This window comes from Typopeltis vanoorti, chromosome 22 (genome assembly GCF_054136105.1).
Source record: "Typopeltis vanoorti isolate ZY-2024b chromosome 22, IOZ_Tvanoo_1.0, whole genome shotgun sequence".
Taxonomy (NCBI): Eukaryota; Metazoa; Arthropoda; class Arachnida; order Uropygi; family Thelyphonidae; genus Typopeltis; species Typopeltis vanoorti.
Window position 1 is genome coordinate 65,903,460 of NC_143570.1, and position 18,788 is coordinate 65,922,247.

Genomic DNA, 18,788 nt, shown 5'->3' on the forward strand with positions numbered 1-18,788 from the left:
TCTCAAATTTGGTCCTCAGGATTTGAAGGGGATAAATTAACTGTGGAAAGGGTATAGAGGAAGATAAAGATGGTTTCAATACTGTATATTGTTAGTTATGAGGATCGGCTGAGAGAGTGTGGACTGCAGAATTTGATAGAAAGGGGAAGTGATATGACTGAGACTTTTGAACTGTTGGGAGGAAGTTACAGGGTACATTAGGTAGTTCTTTTGTTTGGTGGAACAGCAGGAAGGAGTGATGAGGGCCATCCCGAAAACTGCGAGCAAGATGGTGAGGAGTGGTTTCTTTGAATGAAGGGTGGTTGAATTGTGGAATGCATTACCTCATAGAGTGGCCAGAGCAAGAATGGTCAAAGAGTGGTATGGGAGACTGTGTTTCCTGGGAAGGACCTCTCATGATGAGTCTTTTGACTCCATGGAGGCCTGAATAATAATATATTATCATCTCCTGTCAAGTTGCATTGATGCCAATACTTTTCTGAAATATTGCTTATAGATGCCACAAAAATCATTAACTTTGTTATATACTCCTGAAATTTTTATGTAAAAACAAAAACAAAATGGGTATTATTCTTCACAGGCTCTAAATATACTATACAAACTCATATCTCCTAAGATGCTATCCTAACAAGAAGCTATACCTACTGCTACCCACCCAGGCACCTAATTTCTCTCCCCCAAAGAAACTCTCTAAATACCAATATTCCTTCATGTTCAGGTGCAACCCATCTCTTGTTAACAGCTCTCACCTGTTATCACATGCATTGACCTATTCTAGATCTCTTATCTAATATATTCTAGCTATTATGTTATTATCACTTTAAATTAAAGTGAGAAAAAGACACAAAAGTATGAATTCTCTTTTACTGTACCTACCAAAACTTATAAAATGACAAGTCTTTTAAACAATTCTTATATATTGGCTAAGATTAAAATTATGTATTTCTAAATACACCACGCATGAGAATTATGACCAATAATAATCATAACTCTCACTATATTTATTATTATTATTCCTGATACCTCCAAGGAGTCTATAGCCTCATTGCGGGAGGACACCTACTGTACAACTTTCCGTCACCACTATCACACAGAACCTCTACTACCAATTACCTTACTTGAAAAAAAAAAAAAATCATACCTCATGAAGCAGTTATTATTATTTTTTTTTTTTTTCATTTTGTGTGTATTTTAAGAACTAGTGTGTTACGAGAACATTTTTATTCATTACTATTTGCTCTGTATGAAAACCATTACATCTAGGAACCAAACCGTCACATGATAACGGATAATGTATCATATAATAACAATAATTAGCGCAACAACAATTATAACTATAACTAATAAGGAAGCAGCATAAACTTGAAATACCTTTAAAATAGGAGTTAAAAATTCTGCGACACCTAAAGCAGTACCTTTAACGCTATTAATCACACTTTGCATTTTTATGCATCAACCGTGAAACATAATTATCAGATTTCACTGGATCTATGCTAAATTTTAGTTTTTATATCCCTTTTTTTTTTTTTTTTTTTTTTTTTTTTGAAATGTCTAAATCATCATAACTTACACTTGCGTCGCCACATATTACCACCCAATTTATAGCCTCGAACTAAACGAAAAACAGGGTATGGATATACAATCTCTAATTCGCTAGTCGAAAAATCGCGAGTCCAATGAAAGGATGGCTTAAATCATGTTGTAAATTTTGAAACACATTGTCTAATGCAATTACAAAGTGAAAGTATAGTGTTCCGAATTTAAAATTTATGAACTAAAAATAAAACTTATTTGCTTTTTTGGATGTCATTATAATACATCATCTTACGGTAAGGATTTTTATGAACTTTTCGAACACACACAACTGCGTGTTAGCAAATATGTTTTATCCCTGTTCTGGACCCGGAAAATAAATAAAATGGAACTTTAAGTATACTTGTTATATATACTTCGTTTTTAATATATAGTTCGTTTTTAAGAGCTGAAGAGAAGGGGAAGCAGAGTACTTGATAAACTCGTGATACACAATACGATTTTATTTCCTCTGTGTCTCAGTAGTTTGTTATATCTTTTCAAATTGCGAGTGTTTCATTCGCATTTTTTAGAAGCTAGCGAAACAGAAATAAGCTATCAATAATAAATGCTGTCACAGTGCATTTTTGAATAATTAATCATGAGTTTTATCAAATTGATTCAAATCTCATCCTAAACATTTATTGTTTATAAAAAAACAAAAACTTTAAACAATACATTTTTTAGCTTCTTGCATCTTACTGCAAGATAAATCTCAATCTTCGCTGTTCTCTTACCATCAAGAACTGCATAACTAATTGCTCATCATTTCCAAGGTTTCTCTTTAACTATCTCGAAATTTCACATCAACCGATTTTGCTGTCTGCCTGTATTTTTTACCAATTGTATTCTTTATTCCCCAAATATTTAATTTCTTTGCTAATTGGCAACTTTATTTGTTAAGGACAAAATTCTGGTGCCATTTTCGTCGATTTATTTTCTCTAAATATATTTTAAGTCTTGTGTATTATTAAAGGATAATATTTGTCAAAGATAGTGTTCACTGTTAATAGCGTCAAGTGAGATGGGAATTTTTGAATCATTAATCATGAGTTTTATCAAATTGATTCAAATCTCATCCTACTACTTTGCTTTCATTCTTCACTTTGTTTATCATTAGCACCAATTTATTATAGACCTTCATGAAATCAAATATTGTTTAGATGGAAAGTTAAATTTCGGTGAAATAAATTTTATTAGCTGTAAAATTTTCGTCTAAGTATCATAGGCATCCTCAGTACAATAACAACAATGGAACACATGTATATTAATAAATGGGAATTTACTGACCTCTTGTCTTATTGATGCTGTAAAGGCGCTTTTCGAAATTGATTCTTTGATTGTAATTTTATTTTGTGTTCCAATTTTATTGACTGTTATTGTTGATAGTGATGTTTTCTCCCTGGGGCAGGATTGGAAGAGATCACTATTTAGTCTTGAGCTTTTCAGATTGAAAAGAAGAACATGTAAGAAAGTTTTAAAGCAAATAAAAGTTGAGCAGCTTTCAGATGTGAACTGTAGACTAAAATACACAAACATTATTCAAGAAAAGATCAAATAGTTTAAGAACAGGAAGCAAACCTTGGAGATTCAGTGACAAACCCTGAAGAAAACATTAATTCAGCCAAAGAGGCATGTGAGGTTCTCTGTAAGGATAGAAAAATCAGAATTACATTGTGGACACAGGAAATTAAAGAGGCAGTACAGTAAAGAACAAAGCATATCAAAAGTTCCTGGCAAATAAGTCAGCTTGTGCTCTTAGAGAATACAGAGACAAATATAAGAAAGCTAAACACTGTGTGAAACTAGCTAAACAAAAGTCATGGGAAGGCTTTGGTAAGAACACAGAAAATAAATATCAAGAAGATGGCAAGATATTCTGGAGGTTGTTGAAGAATCTCAGAAATGGAGGAAAGAATGCTGTGAAAGAAATTAGAAATGATAAAGGTTAGAACAAGGACAAGCTGGATTCAGGCCAAATAGAGGCTCAAATTTTCACTTTATGACAAATAGTTGAGAAATCATGGGAATATAACAATGGTAAGTTTTCTAGATCTGGAAAAGGGATATGACAAGGTGCCAAGAGAGAGAGAGAGAGTGAAGCTATTCAAAATGCTACAGTTGTATGGTGTCAATGGAGCATTATATCAAGCAATACTTAGTGTGTATTTGAGTTGTAAGTCGGCAGTTAGAATTGAAGGAAGTACAGGAAGATGGTTTAATGTTAAATCTGGTGTCAGACAAGGTTTAATGTTAAACCTTGTCTGACATTAAACCATCTGTTGTCAGATGGTTTAATGTAATCATATGGATTACATTATGAAGGAAAGTGGTGTTAAACCTGATATCCAAATTGGATATGTTAATGTCAGCTGTTTACTTTTTGCGGATGATGTTATACTTCTAAATACAGTCATCCCTCGACTTGCGTCCTTTCGAAGATATGTCCGTGATCCCATAAGGGAATAAATAACATTTTCTGGTATACATTTGAACAAGACGCAAGCGAGCGTAAGGTAAAGCATGCACAGTGGCAACGGCGCTTTCAGCAGCAACCTTCCTTAGTAGTCGGCACGTGTCTTCAACAGTTCTTCTATTGATTTTGTGTTTGAGAAATGGGTTATTTGTATATTTATCATTAAATATTTTGCAATGTTTTGTGCAACATGGCCCTACAAGCACAATCAAAAAACCTAGTGAAGAATCACAGAAAAAGAGGCGAGCAATTGATCTTGTAATGAAGTTGCAAGTTATTAAGCAACATGAAGCTGGTAAGCCTGTCAGTGTGATCTCACATTACTTAGGATGGTCTTATTCTACAGTGACGACCATTTTGAAAAATAAGGATAAAATCGTAGAGGCTGTGAAAGGATCTGCTTCCATTATATTGATGACAGTGACAAAACAATGACAAGGTCCTATCGGTGATAAGGAAAAGCTACTTACATCATGGATAGAGGACAGGAATCAAAAGCGCATACTCCTTAGCACTGTGACCATAACCGCTAAGTCACTAAGTCTTCAAAAAGCCGAACCCAATTATGACTACAAATTCTTCCAGTTGGTTCATGAGATTTTTCATTGGTTTATGTAGAAATTGCTAAAGGGGTGAATTCATGGTTGTGCCATCCACTTGTTTGTGCCTTTTTCCTTACCACATGAAATAACCTGAAAATTTGAATATATATGTCTTGGGAGAAATGGGACTTGATCAAAGTAAATTGGCAATTTATTGAGCAGGCTTTTGGTTTGCTTGTCACCCTGTGAATTGGGTAGCAGGCTTTTTCTCTGGTCATTAACTGCATGTCACTATGAATGACTCCCTCTTTTTAGCTTACCTACCAGTGCTGAAGTGCCTCAGAGCAAAGTATTATTATTATTAGTAGTAGTATTATTGCAAAGTATTACTTTCCAGTGCTCAGTCTTGAAGATTATCGGGTTAGTCAAATGGATTCAGGATTGACTGACTGATAGGTATCAGAGAGTTGTGTATGGTGGAGCAATATCAAGGAAGCAGAATGTTACAAGTGGGGTTCCACAGGGATCAGTACTGGGTCCTGTATTGTTCAACCTTTATATCAATGATATTGTCAATAGATTGCAAGGGGACATTCAGTTGTTTGTGGATGATGTGAAGCTGGGAAGGGTTATCGGTAATAGTGCAGATGTGGCAGCCCTGCAAGAGGATTTGAATAAACTAGACAGATGGGCAAATGAATGGGGGGTGTTGGTTCAATGCAGCAAAATGTAAAGTCTTGAGGTTTGGGATCCATCGATGGGAGGATGCCTACCTGATTGGAGGAGCTGTACTGGAGGAGGTAGGGGAGACAAGAGATCTGGTGGTGGTGATTGATAGAAAAGTGAAATTCAGGGAGCATATTGCAAAGGTGGTGATGGTAACTCAGAGGATTGCTCCAATACTGAGGATGCTGACCTGCAGAGATAAAAGAGTTATCATTTCATTGTATAAGGCACTGATCAGACCACACTTAGACTAATGTTCTCAGAATTGTTCCTCAGGATTTGAAGGGGATAAATTGACTGTGGAAAGGGTTCAGAGGCAGATAACAAAGATGGTTTCAGGACTGTACAATATGAGGACTGTGGGAATGTGGACTGCAGAGTTTGGTGGATAGAAGGAGGAGAGGTGATATGATTGACTGTTGAGAGGCAGTTACAGAGTAGACATTGGAGAGTTCTTTCACTTGGTGGAACAGCAGGAAGGGGCGATGACAAGAGGCCATCCCTGGAAGTTACGAAAGGAGCCTGTGTACAAGAAGGTGAGGAGTGGTTTCTTTGCGTGGATGGTGGTTGAACCTTGGAATGCATTGCCTGAGAGCGAGAGTGGGTGGAGCGGGAATGGTCAGTCGGTTCAAGGAGTGGTATGATAAACTTTGTGTTTCCTAAAAACGACTTCCCACAATGAGTCGTTTGACTCCATGGAGGCCTGGATAATAATAATAAAATACCTTAATACTGATCTTCATTGATGCAATCAAATTCAGTTACACTAAAATGCAGTCTTGCCTTTTCTCTCTTAAGTACTATTCACATTCTTGATGTTATACTATATACTTGATACTATCAAAAATTTTTATGCTATTGTTACTGGTAGATCATCCTTCCTGTCTGACTCACTTCAACCTATATCTCAGACATGGTGTTTCATCACTGTGTTTTTTCTACAGGTACTTCCATGGATGCTGTTCCACTGAACTTGGCAGCCATCATGCTTCCACTGTTCCTGATACTGTTATTATGAGCAACAGTTGTCCAACAGTCCCTTTCAATACAATTGCAAAACCACCTGTTTCTCCTCTTTTTCTTATATTCCATCTACCTCTCTCCTCTGGAATAGCCATACTCATGAAGTTTTGTCCAACAACTCAAGAGAAATGTCAATGAATTTTTTATTTTCCAACCTTCACTTGCATCCTACATGTGGAACTGATGTGCTGTAGGTTCTTTTACCTCTCATATATGGGATCAATAAATTCCAAGATGATCATGTTACCACGAGCAAGAACTAATAGCATTGTCAAAAACAATCAGTGTGATCTTTTTGATAGCAATACATTGTGATCCTTCTTCCTTCCCATATTAGATTCATTGGCCTACAGCAAAATAATTTGATTTCCTTGACCTTAGTCTGAAGGACATTTAATTCTATCTTGTGACATCTATCAGTGTATATATTCTGTAACTGGTTTGTTTTGCAGGAGGAAATCATACTCTCCACAAATGAAATTGGCTTAACTCGCCTTCATTAAGCCTTTTGTGTAATATGTAGTTATTTGCTCTTCATCTGTATCTCAGAACACATATTTTATAATGATGAAAGGCGTGCACACCTTTTGTTATTTCTAAGTTTCGGAAGAAAAATGAAATGTTTAATTTAAACAATAATGAAATTAATTTTGGAAAATTTCATTAATAGAAACTGATAAGTTTCTTGTGAAATAAATGTGAAAGGTAAATTAAAGAAAAGAGAGTTTACTTTGGTCAAACTAAAGTTGGAACATGAATTAACAAATGATAGCTTGTTGTTCATGTGTGTATTTTTGGTGTACTTCATTGAAAGCAGCAAAATTTGATGCAAGTTGAGATGAAAGTACTTTGCAGAGATGTAATAATGAACTGAAGCATCGAATGGAATAGTGTGTGAGAAAGGATCATTAACTTAAATAGTCTCTCCTAAAAGCATCAAGAATTTTTAAGTACATTAGTGTACTGTTCTAAATGGTAATATTATCCTAAAGTAGACGAGATTTATAGTTGAATAATTGCTCAGTTGAGAAGTAATGTCTAGAGGAAATAAACCTGATTTTACTGTTATTGGCTGGTTAGTACCTTGCTATATATTCAGTCATGTAAACTATAATTACAAATTTCTAAAGATAAACAGCCTCTTGGGAAGTTCATGAACATGTACAAATTGTTACTTGAATGGAAAGCTCTATATAGGACATAAGATCATAGTGAGAATGACTGAGTTTGTAAGCTTAGGTGTAAAGAAAATACAAACACATGATCAAGGCAGTTAACATGTCATTAATTTGCTATGAACATGCTTCTCCAATGTGTTATCAAAGAATCAACAGAAGTCATCCAGTCAAGTGATAATCTAAAGAGGAACAACATCTGAGAACTACAATCTGTCAGGAAGAATATTATGCATAACTGCAACATTGGTTTGTTGTTTTGGATTTACAACCAAAGCAACTTGGCTGTGAGGTTCTGTTATATCTGTTAATTGTTTCTGTTCTTGAATCTGGATTGTTTGTTTTGCAGGATGAAAAACCCAGGTTTTTAGGAATTAAAAAGCACTGACATTTTCACCTGGATACATAACTACAACATTAGGCTGTGCATACAGGCATTGAAGTGACATCAAAAATGAACAGTTTATGAATTACTCAGTGCATATGAATAATATAACTAATCAATATTTGAGTTTAATTCTTAAACTCCTGAAATAATTGTCATAAATATGCAACATCCTAAACCTTAAAGAATTTATTTATTCATCACTCAGTATTATTGATGTCCTTAAATATTAAGATTGCATGCACTGTTTTGGTATCTAGTGTAATATCAGTTATAAAATTTTTGCAAACCATTACAGTATTTTTTATCTGTATGCATTTATAGAAAGAAATAATAATTTCTGATTTGAGAAGATAGGTTAAAGAGGATAAAAAAATATCAGACTCTAGGGTCCCCAAGCAGACAACATGAAACAGGTAAGCGAATTTTAATCATATGTTTAGGCTTAGGTGCTGGTTAGAACTCATATTGGATAATTAATTGTAGAATAATAGCAAAAGGAACAAATTAAACCAGTTTGATACATCCAGTATTTAATTTTTCACAGACATCTTTGGATAGCACACTGTAAATTGTAACAGACACACAAGGAAAAACTAAGTAGTATTGATATTTATGGCTATTTTGCCTATTTTTCTTAAGGAATACCCCTTGTATTATGTCATTGGCTTTTTACTCCAATTTATTTAATTAAAACATTCATAAAAATAAAGCATTTAAAACTTTAATGGTATTTTATTAACACAAATTAAATGGAAAATATGGAAGGTATAATCTTTTGTGGTATACTTACTACCTTTCTTCTCTTAGAAGCACTTTCATACATCAATTGCTGATATGGTAGACACTTCAGTGAACTTCTAGGGATCAGAGAAATAGTTTGTTATAGGGCAAGGTTAACTATATAATGTATTTAAGTAAAAGATTGAACATCCTCCCTACTGCATTCCCATGAAACAAAGGATTTGTAGGAACCAAACATAAACAACACAAAACATGAAAAAATACAAATGTAAATAATAATGGGAAACTTTTAAGAAAGAACTAGAAGAATGAAAATATAAAAATAGAAATGCAGAATTAATGTTTAATTATCGAAATGTCACTTTATAAACTAAACACATATCATTAAAATCAGAAGTGACCTGAAAATGTCAGCAATCGACTTTTAATTTAAATTAGCTTTATAATCGATCACCTTAATGAAAATTAGTATTAGGGAATAGGAATGTGATTGGCACAGTTGGTATGAAAAATCTGTTTCCTAATTGTAAAGACCTAGTAATGAACATCTAGTATAAATGGATACTGTTCTCATAGAAACTGTAAAGAAATACTGCACAATATACAGTATTTCTTTTCTTTGAAGTTTAATTAAAAGTTATGAAGCTTGTGTGGGTAATAGTTTTAGTAATAGTAATAGTTTTTTTTTTTTTTCTAACCATAAGGTAAAAAAAAAAAAAAAACTATTCTAATTTAAAATTTTTGATTTTTATGGCACAGTCTGCACAAATTCATTCTGAAGATTTCAAACAAGTGGCATTAATTTAAGCTTACTTAACATTTTGGGGGTGCTTAAGGGTTAAAGTTGTATAACTGAGGGGGAGACCTCCACATAGCCTTTAAAGGAATGCAGAGAACCGACCAGGGCTTCTGACTTAATGTTCAATCCTCACCTTCTCATGGTGCACCCTGTTGGGTATCTACCTGAATACTGAACGAACGAGGATGAACTGGCAATTTAAGATTTAGCCAACCAAATTGTATTCTTATTGGCATAAACCAAAATTTCATGCCAGCTGGGGCATCACCCAGTTAAACAAGACCCCCCTGTTATTTTCGTCAGGGCTAACAGTGAAAAGTCAGCTACTGGAACAAATCTGAAAACACACCCCAACTCACTATCACCAGAGTTAAAGATCAGTACTATCAACATAAGAAGCCTGAATGGCAAAGAAATGGAGCTAGCTGAGCAATTAGATATGCACCAGACTGACATAATAGGGGTGACTGAAACAAAAAAGACAAAAACTGGTGAGATCTTACTGAGCAATAAATACAAAATGTTATATTCAGGCAATGACAATCAAGGAAAAGATGGAGTAGCCATAGTATTCAACACAAAATACGAGTCTAATCTTCTTGAATGGTAGTCAGTCTCAAGTAGAGTAATGTGGACAAATATGAGAATGGGGAACTGGACAATGAGACTTATTTGTGCCTATGGCCCCACAGAAAGTTCTACTAAGGTAGAAGTGGAGGAATTTTTTGACGCTCTAGAAAAAGCAACTGACACAATGAAAAAGGAAAAGTTGGTCCTTGTTGGGGATCTAAATAGCAGAGTAGGAAATGATTGTGAGACATACAAAAATATTTTGGGAAAATTTGGAGAAAAGAGCAAAGCTAATAATAATGGCAAATATCTGTTGGATTTCTGCTCAGGACATGGACTGGTTATTACTAACACCATGTTCCAACATAAAAATGTGCACAAATTCACATGGAGAGAAGATGCAAGGAATAAGAAAAGTCTCATTGACTATGTTATTGTTGATAGTGATGTTTTCTCCCTGGTGCGGGACACCAGAGTGTACAGCGGATTTGAAATTGGAAGTGATCACTATTTAGTCTTGAGCAGGATAAAATTGATTTTCATATTGAAAAGAATAACATGTAAGAAAGTTTTAAAGCGAATAAAAGTTGAGCAGCTCTCAAATGTGAACTGTAGACTAACATACACAAAGATTATTGAAGAAAAAATGAAAGAATTTGAGAACAGGAAACAGGAACCAAACCTTGGAGATTCAGTGACAAACCTTGAAGAAAACCCTGGTTGATTCAGTCAGAGAGGCATGTGAGGTTTTCTGCAAGGATAGAAAAATCAGAACTCCATTGTGGACACAGGAAATTAAAGAGGCAGTGAAGGAAAAGAAGAAAGCATATCAAAAGTTCCTGACAAATAAGTCAGCTTGTGCTCTTAGAGAATACCGAGACAAATGTAAGAAAGCTAAGCACTGTAAAACTAGCTAAACAAGAGTCATTGGAGGACTTTGGCAAGAACATAGAAAATAAATATCAAGAAGGTTGCAAAATATTCTGGAGGTTGTTCAAGAAGCTTAGAAATGGAGGAGAGAGAGTGATATAAAAGGAGTTAGAGATGATAAAGGTGACATGAAAACGGAAGAAAAAAATGATATCCTTGAAGTATGGAGTAATTACTTTGAAAAATTGCTAAATGAAACAAGCAGTGATAGCAGAGTGGTAAAAAACACTCAACAGGCATACAGTCAGGATTACATATCTATACTTGAAGTAGAAAAAGCCATCAAAGGCTTGAAATATGGAAAGGCAGCAGGAGTAGATGATATTCAACCTTTTTTTTTATACCACCACCATACTGCTGAAGTATGCTGGTATAAAAGTCTTACAGTGGCTGCGCTGCATAGTTCAATGTTCTGGACAGAGGGATGAATTCCTAATGATTGGAGTGGAACTCTCATAGTACCCATATATAAAATGGGAAATAAAACTGAATGTGAGAATTACAGAGGTTATTTCCCTTAGAGTGTTCCTGGTAAGGTTTATGCAAATATACTTGAGAAACGGTTGAGAAGAATTGTTGAAGAAAATCTTGGTGAAGAACAAGCTGGATTCAGGCCAAATACATGCTGTCAGGATCAGATCTTCACTTTACGACAAATAGTCAAGTAAGCATGGGATTATAACAAAGATCTGTATTTAAGTTTTGTCGATCTGGAAAAGGCATGTCACAAGGTGCCAAGAGAGAAGCAGTTCAATACGCTACAGTTATGTGGTGTCAATGTGGCATTATATCAAGCAATACTTAGTCTGTATTTGAGTTGTAAGTCAGCAGTTAGAATTGAAGGATGTACAGGAAGATGGTTTAATGTTAAATCTGGTGTGAGACAAGGATGTACATTATCCCCTCTGTTATTCATTATCTATATGGATGACATTATGAAGGAAAGTGGTATTAAACATGATATCAAAATTGGAGATGTTAATGTCAGCTCTTTGCTTTATGTGGATGATGATATACTTCTAAATAAATCCGCTACAAGTCTGCAACATTCCCTGACTAAATTGAATAACTGTTGTAATAGTTATGGTATGAAGATCAGCAATTCAAAGACAATGAAAATAGGCAGAATCGTTGAAAATGTCAACTGTGTTGTGTACGGAGAACCTGTGGAACAATTAAAACATTTCAGGTACTTAGGAACTATTTTTAGTGAAGATGGTAAATTAAATATGGAAATAGAAAACAGAATCAGCAAAGCTGGTATGGTCGGAAGTCAATTGAATAAATTCATATGGAATAAGGGAGAAATTAGTCGGAACACTAAATTAGCTGTATACAAGACAGTGTACAAACCAGTTTTAACTTATGGATCTGAAAGCTGGGTCAGAAGTAAAACACTTGACCAAAGACTAGAGACCGCAGATATGAGAGTCCTGAGAAAGATTAGAGGCGTGAACAGATATGAACAATGGCAATACCATATTAAAAACGATGATATTAAGAAAGAACTTGACATTGTGAGCATCCAGGAATGCTGAGCAGAGCTTAATCTCAGGTGTTATGGTCACTTAAATAGAATGGGCGAGGAAAGATTAGCAAAACAAGTGTTCTCTACCAGGTTGGCAGGAAAATGACCCAGAGGAAAACCAAGATATAGGTGAATTGATTCTGTACGTAGTGCCTTAGATGATAGAAATATAAGATCTAATAATGTTGGAGTCTTTACAGGTAACACACTGATTTGGAGGAAAATTGTAGATAGGAAGTTAGCAATGATGTAAATTTTTCATGTAGTACTATCATATCCTGTACACCCCTTGAGGGTACATGGCAGGAATTTGATTATGATATGATGATGAATCTTTTGACATACCTTTGTAGAATCCTCAAGACGATTTTTTTATGGAGCAGCATAAATATATTGATAGAAATTATATAACTATATTATATTGTATTATAAAGGTCTAAAGTTCAGTTATATAATTTCTATCAACATTGGCCCTTTTCATTCCTCTCATATTCTTCGCTCTACTTCTCATGAGTCTTTTTTACTATCCTGTCTTTCACACCACTATCACTAGGATCCAATACTCTGCTGCTGTGTTTGTAATGTAGTGCAACCTGTGGACATCTGATAAATGGGAAGATCCTGGTAAGTCTTGCAGTTTGACCTCTGTTTTGATAAGACAGGCTATCCTTGGATGGCTCGGCCATGATAAATCAACTAGTGTGCTTGCCTTAAAGGATCAGCTATGTTGCAATAAATCTTCTGCCCCATGGTCTGAGAACAGGGCCCAAAGCATAGTGTGGTGCTGGTATAGCATCCATAGTTACTCTGGTAGTTCACTTCTGATCACCCTCACAGGACTCTAAGCAAAGTACAAATACTATAGATAAATCACTTGATTGCAAAAGACATAATGCCAGTATAAATGTACCAGTGTTTCTCATCATCCATGCAACTGATGAAAAGCCAATAGGGAAATTATCACCCTTCCTTATTCAAAATCATTCAGGACTGGCAGGATCTCCCAAAACAGACTATGTTCTGGTGATATTCTTTTATAAGCATCACATCAGCAATACTGAGAAAGACTCCTGAGAACAACATCATTGGGTGGAATACCAATTACCATTTATGTAATTGGATAATACCAATTACAGTTTAGTAATTGGTATTCCAATTACTAAACTCTTCTAGAGGAGTGATATCAGAAAGGGATCTTGTTGTTCCCATGAATTGGACCTTGATGCTCTAGATATAGTGATAACTTAATGACCAACAAGTGACAGGTATAAAGAACATTCTGATATGTATGGATGGTTAACTGGGTATGACCAGGAACAACATCCTTACTTTCAATACAATCAGACCTCCAACATCTGTAAAAGCAAGTTATTCTCAACAGTCCGGTTAGGCTGTATATTTCTAATTCCATGAGATGCTTTATATTTCAGAAATATGGACATGCCCAAACTACCAGCTATATGGCGCTACTATCTGTGACCAGTTTTGCAGATAATAAATCTTGCTCTGCCAAGAAAGCAAAATGTGTCAACCATTAGGGAAATTGTTCACCCTACTCCTATGCCCATCAACAGTGGAAAGATGAAAAACAAATATAAAAGATAAAAACAGAACCAAATATCCTATCAAAATGCAAAATGGAAGTTAGTCACTACTATCGCGCCGTGACACTTAAGAAAATAACAGAAGGATCTCAAACATGTATGTCTATTCTGCCCTCTGATAATTTCACCTTACTTGAATTTTGCTGAAAGATAAACCACCAGACACTTCTAACAGAAATAATGAATACTTATGTATCCAAGGGGTGCTTAAGGGTCAAAGCTGTATAACTGAGAGGAGACCTCCACATAGCCTTTAAAGGAATGCGGAGAACCGACCAGGGCTTCTGACCTAATGTCCAATCCTCACCTTCTCGTGGTGCACCCTGTTGGGTATCTACTTTGATACTGAACGAACGAGGATGGGCTGGCAATTTGGGATTTAGCCGACCAAATTGTATTCTTATTGGTTAAACCAAAATAAAAAATGATGGTACAACATGACAAAATTTCATGCCGGCTGGGTCGTCGCCCGGTTAAACAAGGCCCCCGTTGTTTTCGCCAGGGAACCAGGGCGAACAGCGAAAAGTCAGCTACTGGAACAAATCTGAAAACAAACCCCAACTCAACATCACCAGAGTTAAAGATCGGTACTATCAACGTAAGAAGCCTGAATGGCAAAGAAATGGAGCTAGCTGAGGAATTAGATAAGTACCAGATCGACATAATAGGGGTGACTGAAACAAAAAAGACCAAAACTGGTGAGATCTTTCTGAGCAATAAATACAAAATGTTATATTCAGGCAATGACAATCAAGGAAAAGAAGGAGTAGCCATAGTATTCAACACAAAATACGAGGCTAATCTTCTTGAATGGCAGTCAGTCTCAAGTAGAGTAATGTGGGCAAATATGAGAATGGGGAACTGGACAATGAGACTTATTTGTGCCTATGGTCCCACAGAAGGTTCTACTAAGGTAGAAGTGGAGGAATTTTTTGAGGCTTTAAAAAAAGCAACTGACACAATGAAAAAGGAAAAGTTGGTCCTTGTTGGGGATCTAAATAGCAGAGTAGGAAATGATTGTGAGATATACAAAAATATTTTGGGAAAATTTGGAGAAAAGAGCAAAGCTAATAATAATGGCAAATATCTGTTGGATTTCTGCTCAGGACATGGACTGGTTATTACTAACACCATGTTCAAACATAAAAATGTGCACAAATTCACATGGAGAGAAGAGGCTAGGAATAAGAAAAGTCTCATTGACTATGTTATTGTTGATAGCGATGTTTTCTCCCTGGTGCAGGACACCAGAGTGTACAGAGGATTTGAAATTGGAAGTGATCACTATTTAGTCTTGAGCAGGATAAAATTGAATTTCATATTGAAAAGAATAACATGTAAGAAAGTTTTAAAGCGAATAAAAGTTGAGCAGCTCACAGATGTGAACTGTAGACTAAAATACAGAAATATTATTGAAAAGAAAATGAAAGAGTTTGAGAACAGGAATCAAACCTTGGAGATTCAGTGGCAAACTCTGAAAGAAACATTGATTGATTCTGCCAGAGAGGCATGTGGTGAGGTTGTGTGCAAGGATAAAAAAATCAGAACTCCCTGGTGGACACAGGAAGTTAAAGAGGCAGTGAAGGAAAAGAAGAAAGCATATCAAAAGTTCCTGGCAAATAAGTCAGCTTTTACTCTTACAGAATACAGAGACAAATGTAAGAAAGCTAAACAGTGTGTAAAACTAGCTAAACAAAAGTCATGGGAGGACTTTGGCAAGAATATAGAAAATATATATCAAGAAGGTGGCAAAATATTCTGGAGGTTGTTGAAGAAGCTTAGGAATGGAGGAAAGAGTGCTGTAAAAAGAATTAGAGATGATAAAGGTGAAATGAAAACAGGAGAAAAAGATATCCTTGAAGTATGGAGTAATTACTTTGAAAAACTGCTAAATGAAACAAGCAGTGATAAAAAACACTGACCAGGCATGCAGTCAGGAATACATATCCATACTTGAAGTAGAAAAAGCCATCAAAGGCTTGAAATGTGGAAAGGCAGCAGAAGTAGATGATATTCGACCAGAAATGCTGAAGTATGGTGGTATAAGAGTCTTACAGTGGCTGCACTGCATAGTTCAGAAAGCCTGGACAGAGGGACGAATTCCTGATGATTGGAGTAGAGCTCTCATAGTACCCATATATAAAAAGGGAAATAAAACTGAATGTGAGAATTACAGAGGTATTTCCCTACTGAGTGTTCCTGGCAAGATCTATGCAAGTATACTTGAGAAACGGTTGAGAAGAATTGTGGAAGAAAAGCTTGGTGAAGAACAAGCTGGATTCAGGCCAAATAGAGGCTGTCAGAATCAGATCTTCACTTTACGACAAATAGTCGAGAAAGCATGGGAATATAACAAAGATCTGTATTTAAGTTTTGTCGATTTGGAAAAGGCATATGACAAGGTGCCAAGAGAGAAGCTATCAATACGCTGCAGTTATATGGTGTCAATGGGGCATTATATCAAGCAATACTTAGTCTTTATTTGAGTTGTGAGTCAGCAGTTAGAATTGAAGGAAGTTCAGGAAGATGGTTTAATGTTAAATCTGGTGTGAGACAAGGATGTACATTATCCCCTCTGTTATTCATTATCTATATGGATCACATTATGAAGGAATGTGGTATTAAACCTGATATCAAAATTGGAGATGTTAATATCAGCTCTTTGCTTTATGCGGATGATGTTATACTTCTAAATAAATCTGCTACAAGTCTGCAAGATTCTCTGACAAAATTGAATAGCTGTTGTAATAGATATGGTATGAAGGTCAGCAATAAAAAGACAAAGACAATGAAAATAGGCAGAATCATTGAAAATGTCAACTGTGTTGTGAATGGAGAACCTGTGGAACAAGTAAAACATTTCAGCTACTTAGGCACAATTTTTACTGAAGATGGTAAACTAAATATAGAAATAGACAACAGAATCAGCAAAGCTGGTATCTTCACATTATGAAGGAATGTGGTATTAAACCTGATATCAAAATTGGAGATGTTAATATCAGCTCTTTGCTTTATGCGGATGATGTTATACTTCTAAATAAATCTGCTACAAGTCTGCAAGATTCTCTGACAAAATTGAATAGCTGTTGTAATAGATATGGTATGAAGGTCAGCAATAAAAAGACAAAGACAATGAAAATAGGCAGAATCATTGAAAATGTCAACTGTGTTGTGAATGGAGAACCTGTGGAACAAGTAAAACATTTCAGCTACTTAGGCACAATTTTTACTGAAGATGGTAAACTAAATATAGAAATAGACAACAGAATCAGCAAAGCTGGTATCGTGGGAAGTCAATTGAATAAATTCATATGGAATAAGAAAGAAATTAGTCGGAACACTAAATTAGCTGTATACAAGACTGTGTTCAAACCAATTTTAACTTATGGATCTGAGAGCTGGGTCAGAAGTAAAACACTTGACCAAAGACTAGAGACCGCAGATATGAGAGTCCTGAGAAAGATTAGAGCCGTGAACAGATGGCATCAATGGCAATATCATATTAAAAATGAGGATATTAGGAAAGAACTTGACATTGTCAGCATCCAGGAATGCGTTAGCAGAGCTAATCTCAGATGGTATGGTCACTTAAATAGAATGGGAGAGGAAAGATTAGCAAAACAAGTGTTCTCTGCCAGGTTGGCAGGAAAACGACCCAGAGGAAGACCAAGATATAGGTGGATTGATACGGTACAAAGTGCCTTAGACGATAGAAATGTAAGATCTGATAATGTTGGAGTCTTGACAAGTAACAGACTGATTTGGAGGAAAATTGTAGATAGGAAGTTAGTAATGATGTAATTTTTTCATGTAACACTGTCATATCCTGTACACCCCTTGAGGGTACATGGCAGGAATTTGATGATGATGATGATTATGTATCCAAAGTAAACAAAACTCACCAAAATGATCCTGACATAACAGATAATGTATTAAACATTTTTCCAGAGGAAGAGATGGGCACTAGCTGTGCATACTCCACTAAATCAATAGATAAAAATAAGTTTGATAAAGATAAGTCCTCAACTCTTCTTGGAAATTATACAAGTCCACAAAGTTGAAAGAATTTTTACTGTGGAACTGTCATGGTTTCTGTGAAAATATCAGCGATATCATGATTCTGCTTCTATCTACAGGAAACATTTGAAACCCAGTGGGTACCCCATTTTAAGGCATTTCCTTGTTGTTTGTCTGGACAGAACTGGAAATGGTCCTGCTCATTGTGGGGTAGCTATCAATAGTGATAAATCATATTGCTCTGAAGCAGTTAATACAGGATCATGCTGTGCTGACCTGGGATGTAGCTCAGTACAGGGTGATCAGAATTAAAGTATCCCTATTTTAAGGCCATTGTTATGCCATCCAGTGATTTGGATGCCGTGAAACTTGGCAGGAATACATTATGCTTCATGTAGAAGCAATATCTGGGAGGAGGGGAGTTCCAAAATTCACCACCAGGGATTCTAAACACCAAATGCACGGAGTTGGTTCCCCTACTTGGCAGGTGCCAGGAGGGTTGCAAAAGATGGATCCTGGATTTTTCCCTTTAGTCTAATTGTTAATATCCTCCACTTATTCCTTATTCAAACCTTCTGTGGGACCATGGGCACAAATAAGTCTTGTTGTCCATTTATCCATTTTGAAATTTTCCCCCATAACTACTTGAAATTGCCTTCCAATCAAGAAGTTTATCTTTATGTTTGGTGTTGAGTGC

General features: G+C 35.6%; 2 protein-coding genes across 3 annotated transcripts in view; one reads left to right on the plus strand and one right to left on the minus strand.

Moving 5' to 3' along the window:
- Nucleotides 1-1,544, minus strand: part of Atg3 (Autophagy-related protein 3) — a 178,808-nt gene extending 177,264 nt beyond the window's left edge. The window contains exon 1 of the mRNA XM_090412361.1: nt 1,372-1,544. Coding sequence (XP_090268487.1) covers nt 1,372-1,443 — 72 coding nt within the window. The 5' untranslated portion in view covers nt 1,444-1,544. The remainder of the gene's footprint in view (nt 1-1,371) is intronic.
- Nucleotides 1,545-1,671: 127 nt separating this feature from the next.
- The window catches only part of CycB3 (cyclin B3), a 144,669-nt gene continuing 127,552 nt past the window's right edge, over nt 1,672-18,788 (plus strand). The window contains exons 1-2 of one of the 2 annotated variants that reach the window (XM_090412181.1): nt 1,672-1,829; nt 8,224-8,315. In XM_090412181.1, coding sequence (XP_090268307.1) covers nt 8,307-8,315 — 9 coding nt within the window. In that variant the 5' untranslated portion in view covers nt 1,672-1,829; nt 8,224-8,306. The remainder of the gene's footprint in view (nt 1,830-8,223; nt 8,316-18,788) is intronic. The other variant, XM_090412183.1, reaches the window with a different exon arrangement.